This window comes from Oryctolagus cuniculus, chromosome 2 (assembly GCF_964237555.1).
Source record: "Oryctolagus cuniculus chromosome 2, mOryCun1.1, whole genome shotgun sequence".
Classification (NCBI taxonomy): Eukaryota; Metazoa; Chordata; class Mammalia; order Lagomorpha; family Leporidae; genus Oryctolagus; species Oryctolagus cuniculus.
Window position 1 is genome coordinate 89,318,064 of NC_091433.1, and position 16,235 is coordinate 89,334,298.

Consider the following 16,235-nt stretch of genomic DNA (forward strand, 5'->3'; position numbering starts at 1 on the left):
CTCTTACATGATGGTTTAGTGAGGCTCAGGTGCATGATGGAGAATGCATTTGCAGAGCCTGCAGCAAGGTTGGATGGGCACAGAAAGGTGTAGGTTTTTTCTGGTGTGGAGATGTGGCACAGATTCTCCTGGCAGTCTCCAGGCTCCTCTCTGCTCACTCGCTCAATGCCTGCCCAAATCAGTGGCAACTTTCCTGTACAAATGTGTTAATATGTGGAGAGCATAAAATTGGTGTGGGTGTAATATCCTTTGGTTTATGTTTATAAATATTTCTTCAGTGAGTCTTACTGTGTATATGGCAATATACCCTTCTTTTCCCCATGTTTTGAACATTATCATGAATTTGTCACTTCTGATATTGTCTCTGCTTTCAATAAATAGTACATATGTGTATGCATATAATATGGAGTAAATATGACAAAATGTTAAAACTGTTGAATTTAGAACTAAAATGTAAACCTATAAAAAATAAAAATAAAAGCCCTATTAGTATAACTGAAAGTAGGATGCTTAAATGGATTCATATATATTTGCCTTTTACTTTAAATGCTAGTGTTAAAACATTCCATTTATCCCATAGTGTACTGACACAAGTGGAGGGTGTTTTCTATCTTAAGCAATGAAAGAAAGTCCAAATCATTTCTAATAGTGCTTAGTGCATAATATATTTACCTGTATTTTTTGTTGTTGTTTGCAGAGATCTCCTATGTGGGCGATTAATTTGTACCTATCCAAGTACAACTCCTTACAACAGAACAGGCCCTGGTATAATTTATGCTCTTGTAAGAAGTAAATTATGTGTGACTTTAGACTACAGATTGAATGAGTCAGATGCAGATCCAATGGATGTCCGAAACGGCTCTGCCTGTGGTACAGAGAAGGTAAATGCTTTAAAATCTACTTTTAAGATATAGCATTATAGGCTCAATAGGCTAATCCTCTGCCTGCGGTGCCAGCACACCGGGTTCTAGTCCTGGTCAGGGCGCCAGATTCTGTCCCGGTTGCCCCTCTTCCAGTCCAGATCTCTGCTGTGGCCCGGGAAGGCAGTGGAGGATGGCCCAAGTGCTTGGGATCTGCACCCGCATGGGAGACCAGGAGAAGCACCTGGATCCTGGCTTCGGATCAGCGTGCTGTGCCGGCCGCAGCGGCCATTGGGGGGTGAACCAACGGAAAAAGGAAGACCTTTCTCTCAGTCTCTCTCTCTCTCTCTCTCTGTCCACTCTGCCTGTCAAAAAAAAAAGATATGGCATTATAATCACTGATTTAATAAACATATAAATGTATGTATCAAATTTTATTTCACTTCTGGTAGCATCTGGTAGCATACTTGGTACATAAAGTGAATATATTTAATGAATCTCCAGATAGTAAGAGTATAATCGAAATGTCTTTCAAAATTTCAGTGTTAAGGGCAAGAAAACTCCAAGTATTTCAGGAATGTAGTGGGGAGAGATGAGATCATGGCAATATATTGAGGTTAAGTACTTCATGGCATGGAATGTCATAATTTTTCTCAGAGAATAGAGTGGGAATCCTATTGTCTTATACAAGTTCATCTCTTTGGAGCTCAGTTTTTAAGAGCTGCCTTCTATTAGGCAGCTTAGAATCAACTCTCACTTCTTATTGGTTGACATTAACCAGATTGTCATATTTCAACACTATGTAAATAGGAGGTAATAATAGCAATTATAGCAATAATAGCTCATAGAAATGGCTAAATATAATTAGTTTTATTATTGTTTGTTATCAGTATAATTTTTGTATCTGAAATCAGTGAAAAACCAGAGGGTATGAATTCACCTAAAAAACCTATTTATTCATGAGGAAATATAATATAAAATACATAGCTATAATATGAATAGTATAACTATTATATAAACTTTAAGATTTTAAAAATACTATCAGCATTTCTAGTGATTCTGCCATAGAATGCCTCAATTTAACTTTTTTGTCTTCTTTTTTTAAAAAATTCAACTTTATTTGAAAAGCAGAGTTGCAGAGAAAGGAAGGAGAGAGAGAGAGAGAGAGAGAGAACACTTCCATCATCTGGTTCACTCTCTAAATGGCTGCAATGGCTGGGGTGGAACCAGGTCAAAGCCAGGAAACTGAAGCTTCTTGCAGGTCACCCATGTGGATGTCGGGGCCCAAGGATTTGGGCCATCTTCTGCTGCTTTCCCAGGAGCATTAGCAGGGAGCTGGATCAAAAATTGCTCAGGAGCATCTTGAACAAATAGGATGTTTGCATCACAGGTGGAGGATAAACCAGCTGTGCCACAATGCCAGCCCCAAACATTAAGTTTTAATGACAGATGCACATAGGTTTGAATTCTGAATCTGCCACTTGATAGATTATCTTCAACATATTATGTCATATAGTTAAGCTTTAGTATCTCAATTTATACATATGCATATGTTGCTGGATAAACTTCTAGTGGTTTTACAGTTTAAACACAGTTTACTAGAAGGAAAGCATGTAATCTAGTTGATGCTGGTTTCATTTTTTTATGCCTAGGAGAAATACATCCCTTCTTGAAGGAAGTTTAGGCTGGAGAGCTCAGTAGATGTTTATGTTATGAAGCCAAAACAACTAAAAAATGCAAAATTGCCAACAGACTGAGATTATTCAGTTGATAATTTATTTTTTTCTTGTCTTTTCTTTTTTTCCCAACTTTTTAAACTTTTATTTAATAAATAAAAATTTCCAAAGTACAGCTTATGGATTACACTGGTTTTGCCCCCCGTAACCTCCCTCCCACCCAAAAACCTCCTATCTCCTACTCCCTCTCCCATCCCTTTCACATCAAGATTCATTTTCAATTATCTTCATATACAGAAGATCAATTTAGTATATACTAAGTAAATATTTCAACAGTTTGCACCCACACAGAAACACAAAGTGTAAAGTACTGTTTGAGTACTAGTTATAGCATTAATTCACAATGTACAGCACATTAAGGACAGAGATCCTACATGAGGAGTAACTACACAGTGACTTCTATGTTGATTTAACAATTGACACACTTGTTTATGATGTCAGTAATCTCCTGAAGTTCTTCTCATGAGTTACCAAGGCTATGGAAGCCTTTTGAGTGTGCCAACTCCAAACTTACTTAGACAAGGTCATAGTCAAAGTGGAAGTTCTCTCCTCCCTTCAGAGAAAGGTACCTCCTTCTTTGATGGCCCATTCTTTCCACTGGGATCTCACTCACAGAGATCTTTCATTTAGGTGTTTGTTGTGTTTGTTTGTTTTTGTTTTTTTTTGTTTTTTTTTGCCACAGTGTCTTGGCTTTCCATGCCTGAAATGCTCTCATGGGCTCTTCAGCCAGATCCAAATGGCTTAAGGGCTGATTCTGAGGCCGGAGTGCTGTTTACGACATCTGCCATTCTATGAGTCTGCTGTGTATCCCGCTTCCAATGTTAGATCATTCTCTTCTTTTTAATTCTATCAGTTAGTGTTAACAGACACTAGTCTTGTTTATGTGATCTCTTTGACACTTAATACTATCATTATGACAAACTATAAACTGAAACTGATCATTTGACTACTGAAATGGCATTTGTACATGCAACCTTGATGGGATTGTATTGGAATCCCCTGGCACGTTTCTAACTCTGCCATTTGGGGCAAGTCCGAATGAGCATGTGCCGAACTGTACATCTCCTCCCTCTCTTATTCCAACTCTTATAATTAACAGGAATCACTTTTCAGTTAAATTTAAAACCTAAGCATAATTGTGTGTTAATTACAGAGTACAACCAATAGTATTAAGTAGAACAAAAAAAAAATACTAAAAGGGGTGACAGCACAAGGGCTGATTAAGGCATTGTTTCTCATAGTGTCCATTTCACTTGAAAAGTTTTCCTTTTTGGTGCTCAGGTAGTTGTCACTGAATACGGAGAACATATGATATTTTTCCCTTTGGCTCTAGCATAATTCACTGAACATGATGTTTTCCAGATTCCGCCATTTTGTTGCAAATGAACGGATTTCATTTTTTTTTTACTGCTGTATAGTGTTCTATAGAGTACATAACCCATAATTTCTTTTTCCAGTCTACTGTTGATGGGCATTTAGGTTGATTCCAGGTCTTAGCTATTGTGAATTGAGCTGCAGTGAACATTCAGGTGGAGACAGATCTTTTATTTGCCAATTTAATTTCCTTTGGGTAAAATCCAAGGAGTGGGATGGCTGGGTTGTTTGGTAGGGTTTATTCAGCTTCTGAGGAATCTCCAGACTGACTTCCATAGTGGCTTTACCAGATTGCATTCCCACAAACAGTGGGTTAGTGTCCCTTTTCACACACATCCTCGCCAGCATTGGTTGTTGGTAGATATCTGTATGTGAGCCATTCTCACCGGGGTGAGGTGAAACCTCATTGAGATTTGTATTTGCATTTCCCTGATTACCAGTGATCCTGAACATTTTTTCATGTGTCTGTTGGCCATTTTGATTTCCTCTTTTGAAAAATGTCTATTGAGGTCCTTGGCCCATCTCTTAAGTGGGTTGTTTGTTTAGTTGTTGTGGAGTTTCTTGATCTCTTTGTAGATTCTTGTTATTAATCCTCTATCGGTTGCATAGTTTGCAAATATTTTTTCCCATTCTATTGATTGCCTCTTCATTTTCCTGGCTGTTTCTTTTGCAGTACAGAAACTTCTCAATTTGATGCAATCCCAATTGTTAATTTTGGCTTTGATTGCCTGTGCCTCTAGGGTCTTTACCAAGAAGTCTCTGAATGTGCCTATATCTTGCAGGGTTTTCCAATGTTCTCCAATATTTGATGGTGTCATGTCGTCCATTTAGATCTTTGTTCCATGTTGAGTGGATTTTTGTGTAAGGTGTAAGGTAATGGTCTTGCTTCATGCTTCTGCATGTGGAAATCCAGTTTTCCCAGCACCATTTGTTGAATAGACTGTCCTTCCTCCAGGAATTGGTTTTAGATACTTGATCAAATATAAGTTGGCTGTAGGTGTTTGGATTGATTTCTGGTGTTTCAATTCTGTTCCATTGGCCTACCCATCTGTTTCTGTACCAGTACCATGCTGTTTGGATTATAACTGTCCTATAGTATGTCCTGAAATCTGATCTTGTGATGCCTCCAGCTTTGTTTTTGTTGTACAGGATTGCTTTAGCTATTCAGTCCTCTTTGCTTCCATATGGATTTCAGCATCATTTTTTCTAGATCTGAGAAGAATGTCTTTGGTATTTTGATTGGTATTGCATTGATTCTATAAATTGCTTTTGTGAGCATGGATATTTTGATGATATTGATTCATCCAATCAATGAGCATGGAATATTTTTCCAGTTCTTGGTATCCTCTTCTATTTCTTTCTTTAAGGTTTTGTAATTTTCACCGTAGAGATCTTGAACGTCCTTGGTTAAGTTTATTCCAAGGTATTTGATTGTTTTTGTAGCTATTGTGAATGGGATTGTTCTTAGCAGTTCTTTCTCAGCCATGGCATTGCCTGTGTATACAAAGGCTGTTGATATTTGTGCATTGATTTTATGTCCTGCTATTTGCCAAACTCTTCTATGAGTTCCAATAGTCTCTTAGAATTCTTTGGATCCCCTAAATAAAGAATCATATCTTCTGCAAAGAGGGATAGTTTGACTTCTTCCTTCCCAATTTGTATCACTTTCTCTTTCTTGCCTAAGACTTCCAGAACTATATTGAACAACAGTGGTGAAAATGGGCATCCCTGTATGGTACCAGATCTCAGTGGAAATGCTTCCAACTTTTCCCCAGTCAATATGATGCTGGCCGTGGGTTTTTCATCAATTGCTTTGATTTTATTGAGGAATGTTCCTTCTATTTTATCAAATGCTTTCTCTGCATCTATTGAGATAATCATATGGTTTTTCTTCTGCAGTCTGTTAATGTGGTGTATCACATTGATTTGTTTTGCGCACATTAAAGCATTCCTGCATACCAGGAAAAAAATCCCACTTGGTCTGCATGGATGATCTTTCTGATGTGTTGTTGCATTCTATTGGCCAGAATTTTATTGAGGATTTTTGTGTCTATGTTCATCAGGGATATTGGTCTATAATTTTCTTTCAAAGTTACATCTTTTTCAGGCTTAGGTATTAAAGTGATGCTGGCTTCATAGAATGAATTGGGGAGGATTCCCTCCTTTTCGACTGTTTTGAATAGTTTGAGAAGAATTGGAGTTAGTTCTTCTTTAAATCTGGTAGAATTCAGCAGTGAATCCATCTGGTCCTGGGCTTTTTTTTTTTTTTTTTTTTTTGCTGTGAGGGCATGTATTACTGTTTCAATTTCTGTCTCAGTTATGGGTCTGTTTAGGTTTTCTATGTCTTCCTGGTTCAATTTAGGTAGGGTGCATGTGTCCATGAATCTATCCATTTCTGATAGCTTTCCCTGTCTTCTGTCTCATAAGTCCTTGCAGTAATTTCTGATGACTCTGTATTTCTGTGGTGTCTTTTTTTACATTCCCTTTTTCATATCTGATTTTATTGATCTGGGTATTTTCTCTTCATTTTTAGTTAGTTGGGCCAATGGGTGTCAATTTTGTCTATTTTTTCCGAAAAACAGCTCTTTGTTTGGCTGATCTTTTGTAATGTTATTTGGGATTCATTTCTGTTGATTTCTTCTCTAATTTTAATTATTTCTCTTCTGCTACTAATTTTGGGTCTCATTTGCTGCATTTTTTCTAGATTCTTGAGAAGCATTGAAAGCTCATTTATTTGGTGCCTTTCCAATTTCTTGATGTAGGCACCCAATGCTATAAACTTTCCTCTTTACACTGCTTTTGCTGTATCTCATAAGTTTTAATATGTTGTGTTGTTATCCTCATTTACTTCCAGAAAGTTTTTGATTTCTTTTTTTGATTTCTTTGATGACCCAGTGTTCATTCAGGAGCATGTTATTCAGTCTCCATGTGTTTGCATATGCTGTGGGGATTCCTGAGTTGCTAATTTCCAGCTTCATTCCACTGCTTTCTGAGAAGCTGCATGGTAGTATTCCAATTCTTTTGAATTTGCTGAGACTTGCTTTATGGCCTAGTATGTGGTCAATCCTAGAGTAGGTTCCATGTACTCCTGAGAAGAATGTTAAGCGTAGGATGAAAAGTTCTGTAGATATCTGTTAGATCCATTTGGGCTCTAGTGTCGTTTAAATCCACTGCATTTGGGCTATAGTGTAGTTTAAATCTACTGTCTCCTTGTTGATCTTCTGTCTGGTTGATCTGTCTATTTCTGAGATTGGAGTATTGAAGTCCCCCAGTACTATTGTATTGGAGTCTAAGACTTCCTTTTTTTTTTTTTTTTGACAGACAGAGTGGACAGTGAGAGAGAGACTAAAAAGTCCTTCTAATCCTTTCTCCCTCTCCATGCCTTCAGGAACTCCTAGAACCTGAATGTTGGGTTTTTTAATAGTATCCTGAAGATTCCCGACAATATGTTTTAGATTTCTAATTTCCTCTTCTTTTCTTTGGTTTCACTGTGTACTTTCCTGTGCTCTGTCTTCTAAGTCTGATATTCTTTCTTCTGCTTCACTCATTCTGTTTTTAAGGCTCTCTAATGTGTTTGTCATTTGATCTGTTGAATTCTTCATTTCATTGTGATTTCTCGTCACTATCACAGTTTCATGTTCTACTAGTTGTTTCATTTCATTTTGATTCCTCCTTAATATTTCATTTTCATGAGAGAGATTTTCTATCTTGTCCATTAAGGATTTCTGTAGTTTGAGAATTTGTTTTTGTGAACTTCTTAATGTTCTTATCAATTTTTTGAGATCTGCTTCTTGCATTTCTTCTATCTCATCATCTTCATAAACTTTAATTGGGGTGTCTATTTCATTTGGGGGCGTCATAGTGTCTTCCTTGTTCTTGTTACCTCGGTTTTTGCATTTGTTGTTTGTCATATTGGATATATTCTTTGGTTTCTTCGGAGGTGTTTTTTCTCATTATACTGTGACTCTAGATTAAGTGGACTGTCTGCTTTTGATGGATCCTTAGAGGCTGTGATGGATGTGGCCAGAGAGCTCTGTTTGGTTCTTCAGGGTTAAAGGTGTGCCAAAGGTGATTCACCCAGATTGTTCTCTCGCTCAATCTCTCTCTCTCTCTCTCTCTCTCTCTCTCTTTTTTTGACTCAGTTGGGATGTAATTCCACACAGCTGAGTGGAATTGAGAGTAGTTGATGTATGAAATCTGGCCCCTGTGGGTATTCGTCTGCTTATCACTGGGGCCACACAAAGAGTTTATGCAGCCCTCAGTGTGGTCTCAAATTTCTCTGCCTTCTCTCGTCAGGTTGTCCAGGTTACTGAGTTTGTGTACTCATTGAGTTCTCTTGCCCCCCCTCAGTTTTTCACAGTCTCAGTTGGTTAGCTCCACACTTTCATTAGGTGTTAACCTCCTGTCATTTCTCTCCACCAGAGTCAGATTTTTCTGCTTGGCTAATGAGGGGCACCCGCTTTACATACGCAAAATGGCACGCACCACTTTACATATGTAAAATGGTGCCTGCCCTTTGTCTTGCTCGGTTTTGTAAGGTGAGTGGAGAGAGAGGCTAATGTCCATGCTGGTTCCCCTTATTTGTTCATTTTTTCTCTTCTCCAGTCAGCCTGGTGAAATTTCCCCAGTGGGGTTTCAGGCCTCGTTCTCTGCAGGCTCTTTCTGCCTTTCTCCGCCAATGTCTCGGGTTACTGAGGTCTTTGTCTCACCTCTCCTTCCAGCTTAGGCACACACACTCTGTGGCGCAGCTCCCGTGGCTCCCATGGTTCCTGCGGCTCCGGGGGCTCCCGCGGCTCGGCTTCCGTGCAGTGGGCGACCTTGCTCTCCCCGTAGGTCCTCCGTGTCACATCCACTAGATCTGGAAGAGTTTCCTCTGCAACTTTTTCCTGATCCTTTTTCTGAGGCTACAGTAACTCCACTTTTATTAAACTATCTTTTCCCGGACTATCGGTGCGCGCTGTCACTATTCCACCATCTTGGCTCTGCCGTATCCCAAAGATATTTCTTTTTCTTTTTCTTTCTTTTCTTTTCTTTTTTTTTTTTTTTTGACAGGCAGAGTGGACAGTGAAAGAGACAGAGAGAAAGGTCTTCCTTTGCCGTTGGTTCACCCTCCAATGGCCGCCACGGCCGGCACACTGCGGCCAGCGAACCGCACTGAACTGAAGGCAGGAGCCAGGTGCTTCTCCTGGTCTCCCATGGGGTGCAGGGCCCAAGCACTTGGGCCATTCTCCACTGCACTCCCTGGCCACAGCAGAGAGCTGGACTGGAAGAGGGGCAACCGGGACAGAATCCGGTGCCCCGATCGGGACTAGAACCCGGTGTGCCGGCACCACAAGGCAGAGGATTAGCCTATTGAGCCACGGCACTGGCCCCAAAGATATTTCTAATATACACTTTGAACTTCCTGTGATCTTTTACTGGGAGGTTTTCTTCCTTTACCTTCTTTTGTATTGATGGCCGTATTTCTGTATTTCTGTATGTAACACATCTTTAAGCATCTTTTGCAGGGCTGGACGAGTGGTAACAAATTCTTTCAATTTCTGTTTGCTATGCAAGTTTTTTATTTCACCTTCATTCACAAATGAGAGCTTTGCAGGATATAATATTCTGGGCTGGCAGTTTTTCTCTCTTAGTACTTGGGCTATATCTCGCCATTCCCTCCTAGCCTGTAGGGTTTCTGATGAGAAGTCTGCGGTGAGTCTAATTGGAGATCCTCTGAGAGTAATCTGACGTTTCTCTCTGGCACATTTTAGAATCTTTTTCTTTTTGTTTCACTGTGGTGAGTTTGATTACAATGTGTCATGGTGAGGATCTCTTTTGGTTATGTTTATTCAGGGTCCTATGTGCTTCCTGTACTTGGATGTCTCTGTCCTTCTCCAAACCCGGGAAGATTTCTGCTAGTATCTCACTAAAAAGGAATTTTATTCCTTTCTCTCTCTCCATGCCTTCAGGAACTCCTAGAACCCGAATGTTGGATTTTTTAATAGTATCCTGAAGATTTCTGAAAATATTTTTTTAGATTTCTAATTTCCTCTTCTTTTCTTTGGTTTGACTGTGTACTTTCCTGTGCTCTGTCTTCTAAGTCTGATATTCTCTCTTCTATCACAGTGATTCTGTTTTTACGGCTCTCAAATTCATTTGTCATTTGTTCCATTAAATTCTTCATTTAATTTTGGTTTCTCTTCAATATCACAATTTCATATTGTACTAGATTCCTCATTTCATTTTGATTCCTCCTTAAGATTTCATTTTCACCAGAGATATTTTCTGTCCTGTCCAGTTTGGATTTCTGTTGTTCATGAATTTGTTTCTGAAAACTTCTAAATGTTCTTATCATAAATTTTTTGAAATCCATATTTTGCATTTCTTCTATTTCATCATCTTCATAATCTGTATTGAGGTGTCATGTTCATCTGAGGACATCATAATGTCTTCCTTGTTCTTGTTTCCTCGATTTCTGCATTTATTGTTTGGCATTGTGGAGATATTCTTAGGTTTCTTCTTTTTTTTCCTCTCTGTGGTGGCTTTTCTCATTATACTGTGACTCTAAATTAAGTGGACTGTCTGCTTTTGGTGACTCTTTAAGGGCTTGTGTTGGGTGTGGCCAGAGATCTCTGTTCAGTTCTTCAGGGTTAAGGGTGTGCCAAAGGTGACACACCCTGGTTTGGCATGGTAAATATTTCTCTCTCTCTCTTATTTTATTCAGAAGGGAAGTAATTCCACTTAGCTGAGCTCTTCTCCTTGATGGCAGTCAGTGCCTGAGTGCTAGCCCCTGTGGGTATAATATTCGTCTGTTCTGTCTCAAGGACCACGCAAAGGCTCTGTGCAGTCCTCAGTGTAAGACAGATTCCCCTGCAATGTCTCCCACTGGGTAGCCAAGGTTACTGAGTTTGTGGTGTCTCCCACTGAGAGTATTCACTCATGTCTCAGGCTCACCGTGAGTTCTCCCACACACCCTCATTTTTCTTTTCACAGTCCCAGTTCATAAGCTCCACATATTCACTAGGTCTTAACCTCCTTTTATTGCTCCCCACCAGAGTCAGGTTTTCCTGCTTGGCTGAAGGCGGGGCACAGCTCTGGGATGGCGCAGCTGTTACGTATGTCCAAAATGGGACCTGCTGTATTGTTTTCCCCGCGTTTTTAAGGTGTGCAGAGAGAGAGAACCGTGTCCATATCATCCTTTTTTTTTTCTCTCTCTCTCTAGTTAGGCTGGTGAACTTTCCCCCATGGGGCTTCAAGCCTTGTTCCCTCTAGGCTTTTCCTGCCACTATTCCTCCAGTGTCTCGGGCTACTGTGGTTTTACCTCACCTCCCTTTCCAGTGCTGGTGCATAGACTTGGCGGCTGGGGTCCTGAGCTGTGGGCGCCCATGCCCTCCACTTTGGTCCACTCTGTCCCACTAGTTCTGAAAGAGTTTCCTCTGCAGTTTTTTTCCCTAACTCTTCCCTGAGACTACAGTATCTCCAGTTTTATTAAATATCTTTTCCCAGACTGTCGGTGCACTCCCTCCCTATTCTGCCGTCTTCTCAGTTGGTAATTTAATAAGAATAGCATCATTTTTATAGCATGGAATATTCTGTGAGCTATTGTGTGAAAAGAAATTTTCTCAGCTTTTTGTGACATTATAAATTAAATACAATAAAATATTCTTGACAATTTTGTTTTTGTAAGTCAGCATTCTTATATAGTAGGGCTCTTATCTCAATTTCAACTGTGCCAGGGATACAGAAATGGTTGTTAAATGCACACCACTGCCAATTTTCAGTGAGAAGTGTTTAAAAAGGTTAAATTGAGGGTTCAAAAGGATTAAATTGGAGGCAGCATTGTACTGCAGTGGGTTAAGCACTACTTGAGATGCTGGCAGGCCAAGGTGGAGCAATTGTTCCAGTTCCTGCTGCTCTGTTTCTAATCTAGCTGCCTGCTACGTGCCTGGGAAAGCAATGGGTGGTGGCCCAAAATCTGGGGGCTTGTTAATCATGTGGGTGGGCCATACTCCTGGCTTTGGCCTAGTCTACCCATATCCTTTCTGTAAATCTGCCTTTCAAGTACATAAAGTAAGTCATTTTAAAAAAGGTTAGATTTGGTTTATAAAGCTTTTGTGATTCCATTTCTTTGAACACAGTTGTCCTCTGTTTAATGTTTGTAAGGAGGCACTCTCTTGTTCATTATCTCATTTTAACTTAGAAACAACAAATGTTATTTACTTTTTAAAAATAACATTTTTTAGAAAAAAAAGTATTCTTTTACTCATGTGAGAAAACTGCAGTCTATGGAATTCGAGATTGCTGGTATTAATGGAGTTAGGAATATATCCTTAGTAGTCTACAAATACACTTTATTTTTGAAATTAAAACTTTTTTTTGACAGAGAAAGAGAGACAGACAAGCATGGCATACTGAGACAGTGAGAGAGAACCCTCATTCACTGGTTCACTCCACAAAGCCAGGAAACTTAGAATCACTGCCACTTAAAGTGAAAGCATGCCCTATCACTTGAGGCATCATTTGTGGTCTACTACAGTGCAAATTAGGAGGAATTCAGGATCAAGAGTGGAGCTGGGACTCAATCCCAGATATATTTAATCACTAGATTAAATGCCTACACCTACTTACTCTATCTTTAAACTTAAAAGCACCATGTCTGCATTTTTAACATTTCATAATAAAATAATATCATTAGATTTAATAATTTTTATTATTTTCATTTCAAAGTCTGGGGGAGGAAGACAGAGATAAGGAAGGTGAGGGGGAGAGAGAGAGAGAGAGAGAGAGAGAGAGAGAGAGAGAAAGAGAGAAATCTGCAGCCACACCAAAGCTGGATTGCTGAACTAGTCTGGCTCTTCCACATGGGTGAGAGTGACCCAAGAAATTGAAATGTCTGCTGCCTCCTAGAGCAATAGGAACAAGCTGAATCAGAAGTGAAGTATCTGGAACGTGAAATAGTAACTTAACATTTGAACCAAATACTCGTCCTCTCTATTATATTTTAACAAAAATTCTATTATCTATATTAAATACTTAGGGGATTCTATTAATAGCTCATAATTTATGGAAACATGTGCCATGATATATTATATTGATTTTCTTTCTATGCAAAATTTTTTGCATACAATGAATGCAAGACATTCTTTTAATTCTCTGCTGAAGAATAGTTTTGTTAGATTCCAAGGTATTATAATTAAGAGTGGTTCTTTGTTTATGTTTTTTTTCCATGATAGCTGTCGCTCCCCCTCTTCCTGGAGGAATGACACTAAACCCTGCCTAGGTTCCCTATCTGAGTCACGGCACCATTATGTCGCTCCCCCTCTTCGTGGAGGAACGACACAGGACCCTGCGCTGTTCTTTTGTCTGCTCGGCCCTCCCCGGGTTTGCTGCTGGTTCTTCCCGGGTTGGCTACCGACCCTTCCACCTCTGTGGAAGGGCGGCTCCCCCTGCCACTTTCCCCACTTCCGCGGGGGAGTGGCACACCACCGGCCGGCTCTCTCGGGGGCTGCACAGGTGTTCCTCAGGTGTTCCTGGTGCATGTTGTCTCTCTCCTCCTTTATAATCCTCTTCCACCAATCCCAACTCTGCTACCCACACTCCGAGTATGCTGCTCTCCTCCAATCAGGAGCAGGTCCTACAGTTTATTGGTTGAACTGGAGGCAGCTGTGTAGAAGCTGTTACTCCCTTCTCAGCGCCATATTGTGGGAGAGCAGATGCATAGAATAAGTCTTAATTCCAGTAACAGTCTAGTCCGAGTTGCTCCCCACAATAGCCAATCTACTTTCATTAATATTCAGCATGTTCTATCCTCATCTTTTCAAATAATTACGTATTTTAGTTTAGTTTTAGTTTTATAGCACAGTTGAGTGTATGATACAGCAAGTTTCCAAATGTCCCATGCCATCTATATTGCACACAACCTACCCCACTGTCCACAACCAACATCCGGGTAATACTGTTTTTACAATTGGTGTGATTATGTTGACTCATCATTATCAACCAACATGAATAGTTTATATTAGTGTTACCTGCAATGTCCTGAAATACTTGGAGATTAAATAAAATGCTTTTAAATAATTCTGATTGAAAAAACTGTCACAGAAATTCTATTTTGAACTAAATGAAAATAAGACTTCTCCAAATTTGTAGAGTACAGCAAATTTGGTGCGTAGAAGGGAAATTTATAGCATTGAATGATTATGATTTTATGTTATGAATTTTAATGTTATGTTGTCTGAACTCTAAATAAGAAACTTTTTGATATGTTTTTCTTTAGATTTGTATAAATAGAAGGTGTGTAGAATCAAAAGGAGTTAAATTTACATCAAAAAATTGTACGGATGTATTGTGCAGTGGGAATGGAGTAAGTAAGCACGTTTCCCTGAATCACATCTCTCTTGGCCTCTAACCATTCATCAGTTTATCAGTGTTTATTGGGTGCCTACTTGTGCTAGGCCCTGCAGTATTCGGCTTAAATGTAGAGCTGAACTGAATTAATAAACTCAGCAGCTATAATACATTTAGATTTAGGCTCTAAAACTTGGGGGAAATTACAGATTTCCTGTTTAACTTATTACTCTTTATCTGCCCAGTGTCTCACAATTTCAATATCACACACTAGAGTGTTGCATTTGTCAGAGATGATGACCTCCACTAACACATAAAAGCAGCATGCAAAGTCAGTAGTTTACATTGGGTTCACTCTTGATGTTACTCATTCTATGGATTTTGACAAATACATTATGCAATGTACACTCTACAGAATATGTAGAAATACAGAATATGCCCTAAAAATATGTAGCTTATATATCCATCCATCTTTATTTTTAAAAAATTTTAATTTAATGTTTGAAAGGCAAAGCAAGAGTGAAAGAGATACAGACAAGTTGAAAATGTTTGTACACTATGCAAATGATAAAGGATTAATATCCAGGATATATAGTTGAAAATGTTTGTACACTATGCAAATGATAAAGGATTAATATCCAGGATATATAAAGTGCTCAAGAAACTCGGCAACAGCAAACTAATGATCCAGTTAAGAAATGGGGAAAGGACATAAATGGGCACTTTTTAAATGATGAAACACAAATGGCTAACAGACGAATGGAAAGAGGCTTAGGATCACTAGCAATCAAGGAAATGCAAATAAACACCTAATGAGGTTTTGCCTTATTCCAGTTTGAATGGCTATCATCCAAAAAATCAATCAATCAATCAATCAATCAATGCTGGTGAGGATGCTGAGAAAAATAATACCCCTAATACATCATTGGTTGGAATGTAAAATAGAACAGTCATTATGGAAGACAGTATGGAGATTCCTCAAAAATATGAAAATAAATCTACCAGCCACATCCTCTTGGGAATTTACTCAAATGAAATGAAATCAGCACATGAAAGACTATCTGTATCCCCCATGTTTATAGAAGCTCTATTCACAATAGGTAAGACATGGAATCAACCCTGATGTCCCTCAACTGAAGACTGGATAAAGAAAACGTGATGTGTGTGTGTATATATATAAATATAAATATATATATATATATATATATTTAGTATGGAATGCTACTCAATCATAAACAAGAATGAATTCCTGTCTTTTGCAACAAAATGGATTCCATTGGAAACCATTATACTTAGTGAAAGAAGCCCAACCCCAAAAGACAAATATTTGTTTTTTCTGATATGTGGTAGTTAATATAAAAATATAAGAATGAAATGGATATCTTATTATGTAATCACTATTTTTGTCCCTCGTTTTTATCCTGTGGAACAGTGCTCTTTCTACTTTTTACTTGTTAAATATTATTAATAGTGGTCCATTAAAACTGTGATTGTAAAGTAAATGGAAATTATGTCTTTTTTTTTCAAAAGTTAAAGAAAAAAAAAGAAGAAAGAACAAGTGGGAATTGAGGGAGGGAAGAGGTTGGGAAAGATGTGTGATTATCTTCTTAGAATTTTATCTATGAAATGCATAAAATCTGCCATTTATATTAAAAGTTTTTTAAAAATCAGGAGGAGAGAGCAAAGGAGGACATGCACACACACACACATAATCTTTCATGATGTTGGTCAACTTTCTCTGTTTCTGTTTGCAGTATATTCTGAAGTATCATTTATAATACTGGCCGCATGATGACAAATTATTTCAATTTTTGTTTGTCTTTGAAGATATTTACCTATATTTATAAATGTGTTTATACTTTAATGAGAATAATATTCTGGGTTGACAATTTTGTTTTCTTTAAGAAATTGGACTATGTCTCTTTCTCAGCCTATA

The 16,235-nt window shown here is 38.6% G+C and overlaps 2 protein-coding genes across 6 annotated transcripts in view; both read left to right on the forward strand.

Annotated features, from left to right (window-relative positions):
* The window catches only part of LOC138843046 (disintegrin and metalloproteinase domain-containing protein 32-like), a 498,529-nt gene that overhangs the window by 137,387 nt on the left and 344,907 nt on the right, over positions 1-16,235 (forward strand). For all 5 annotated transcript variants that reach the window (XM_070068574.1, XM_070068573.1, XM_070068575.1 and 2 more), the window contains one exon: positions 698-881. In XM_070068574.1, the coding sequence (XP_069924675.1) occupies positions 698-881 (184 nt within the window). The remainder of the gene's footprint in view (positions 1-697; positions 882-16,235) is intronic.
* The window catches only part of LOC138848517 (disintegrin and metalloproteinase domain-containing protein 32-like), a 48,354-nt gene continuing 47,309 nt past the window's right edge, over positions 15,191-16,235 (forward strand). The window contains exon 1 of the mRNA XM_070068583.1: positions 15,191-15,399. The gene's annotated coding sequence lies outside the window, so the exon portion shown is untranslated. The remainder of the gene's footprint in view (positions 15,400-16,235) is intronic.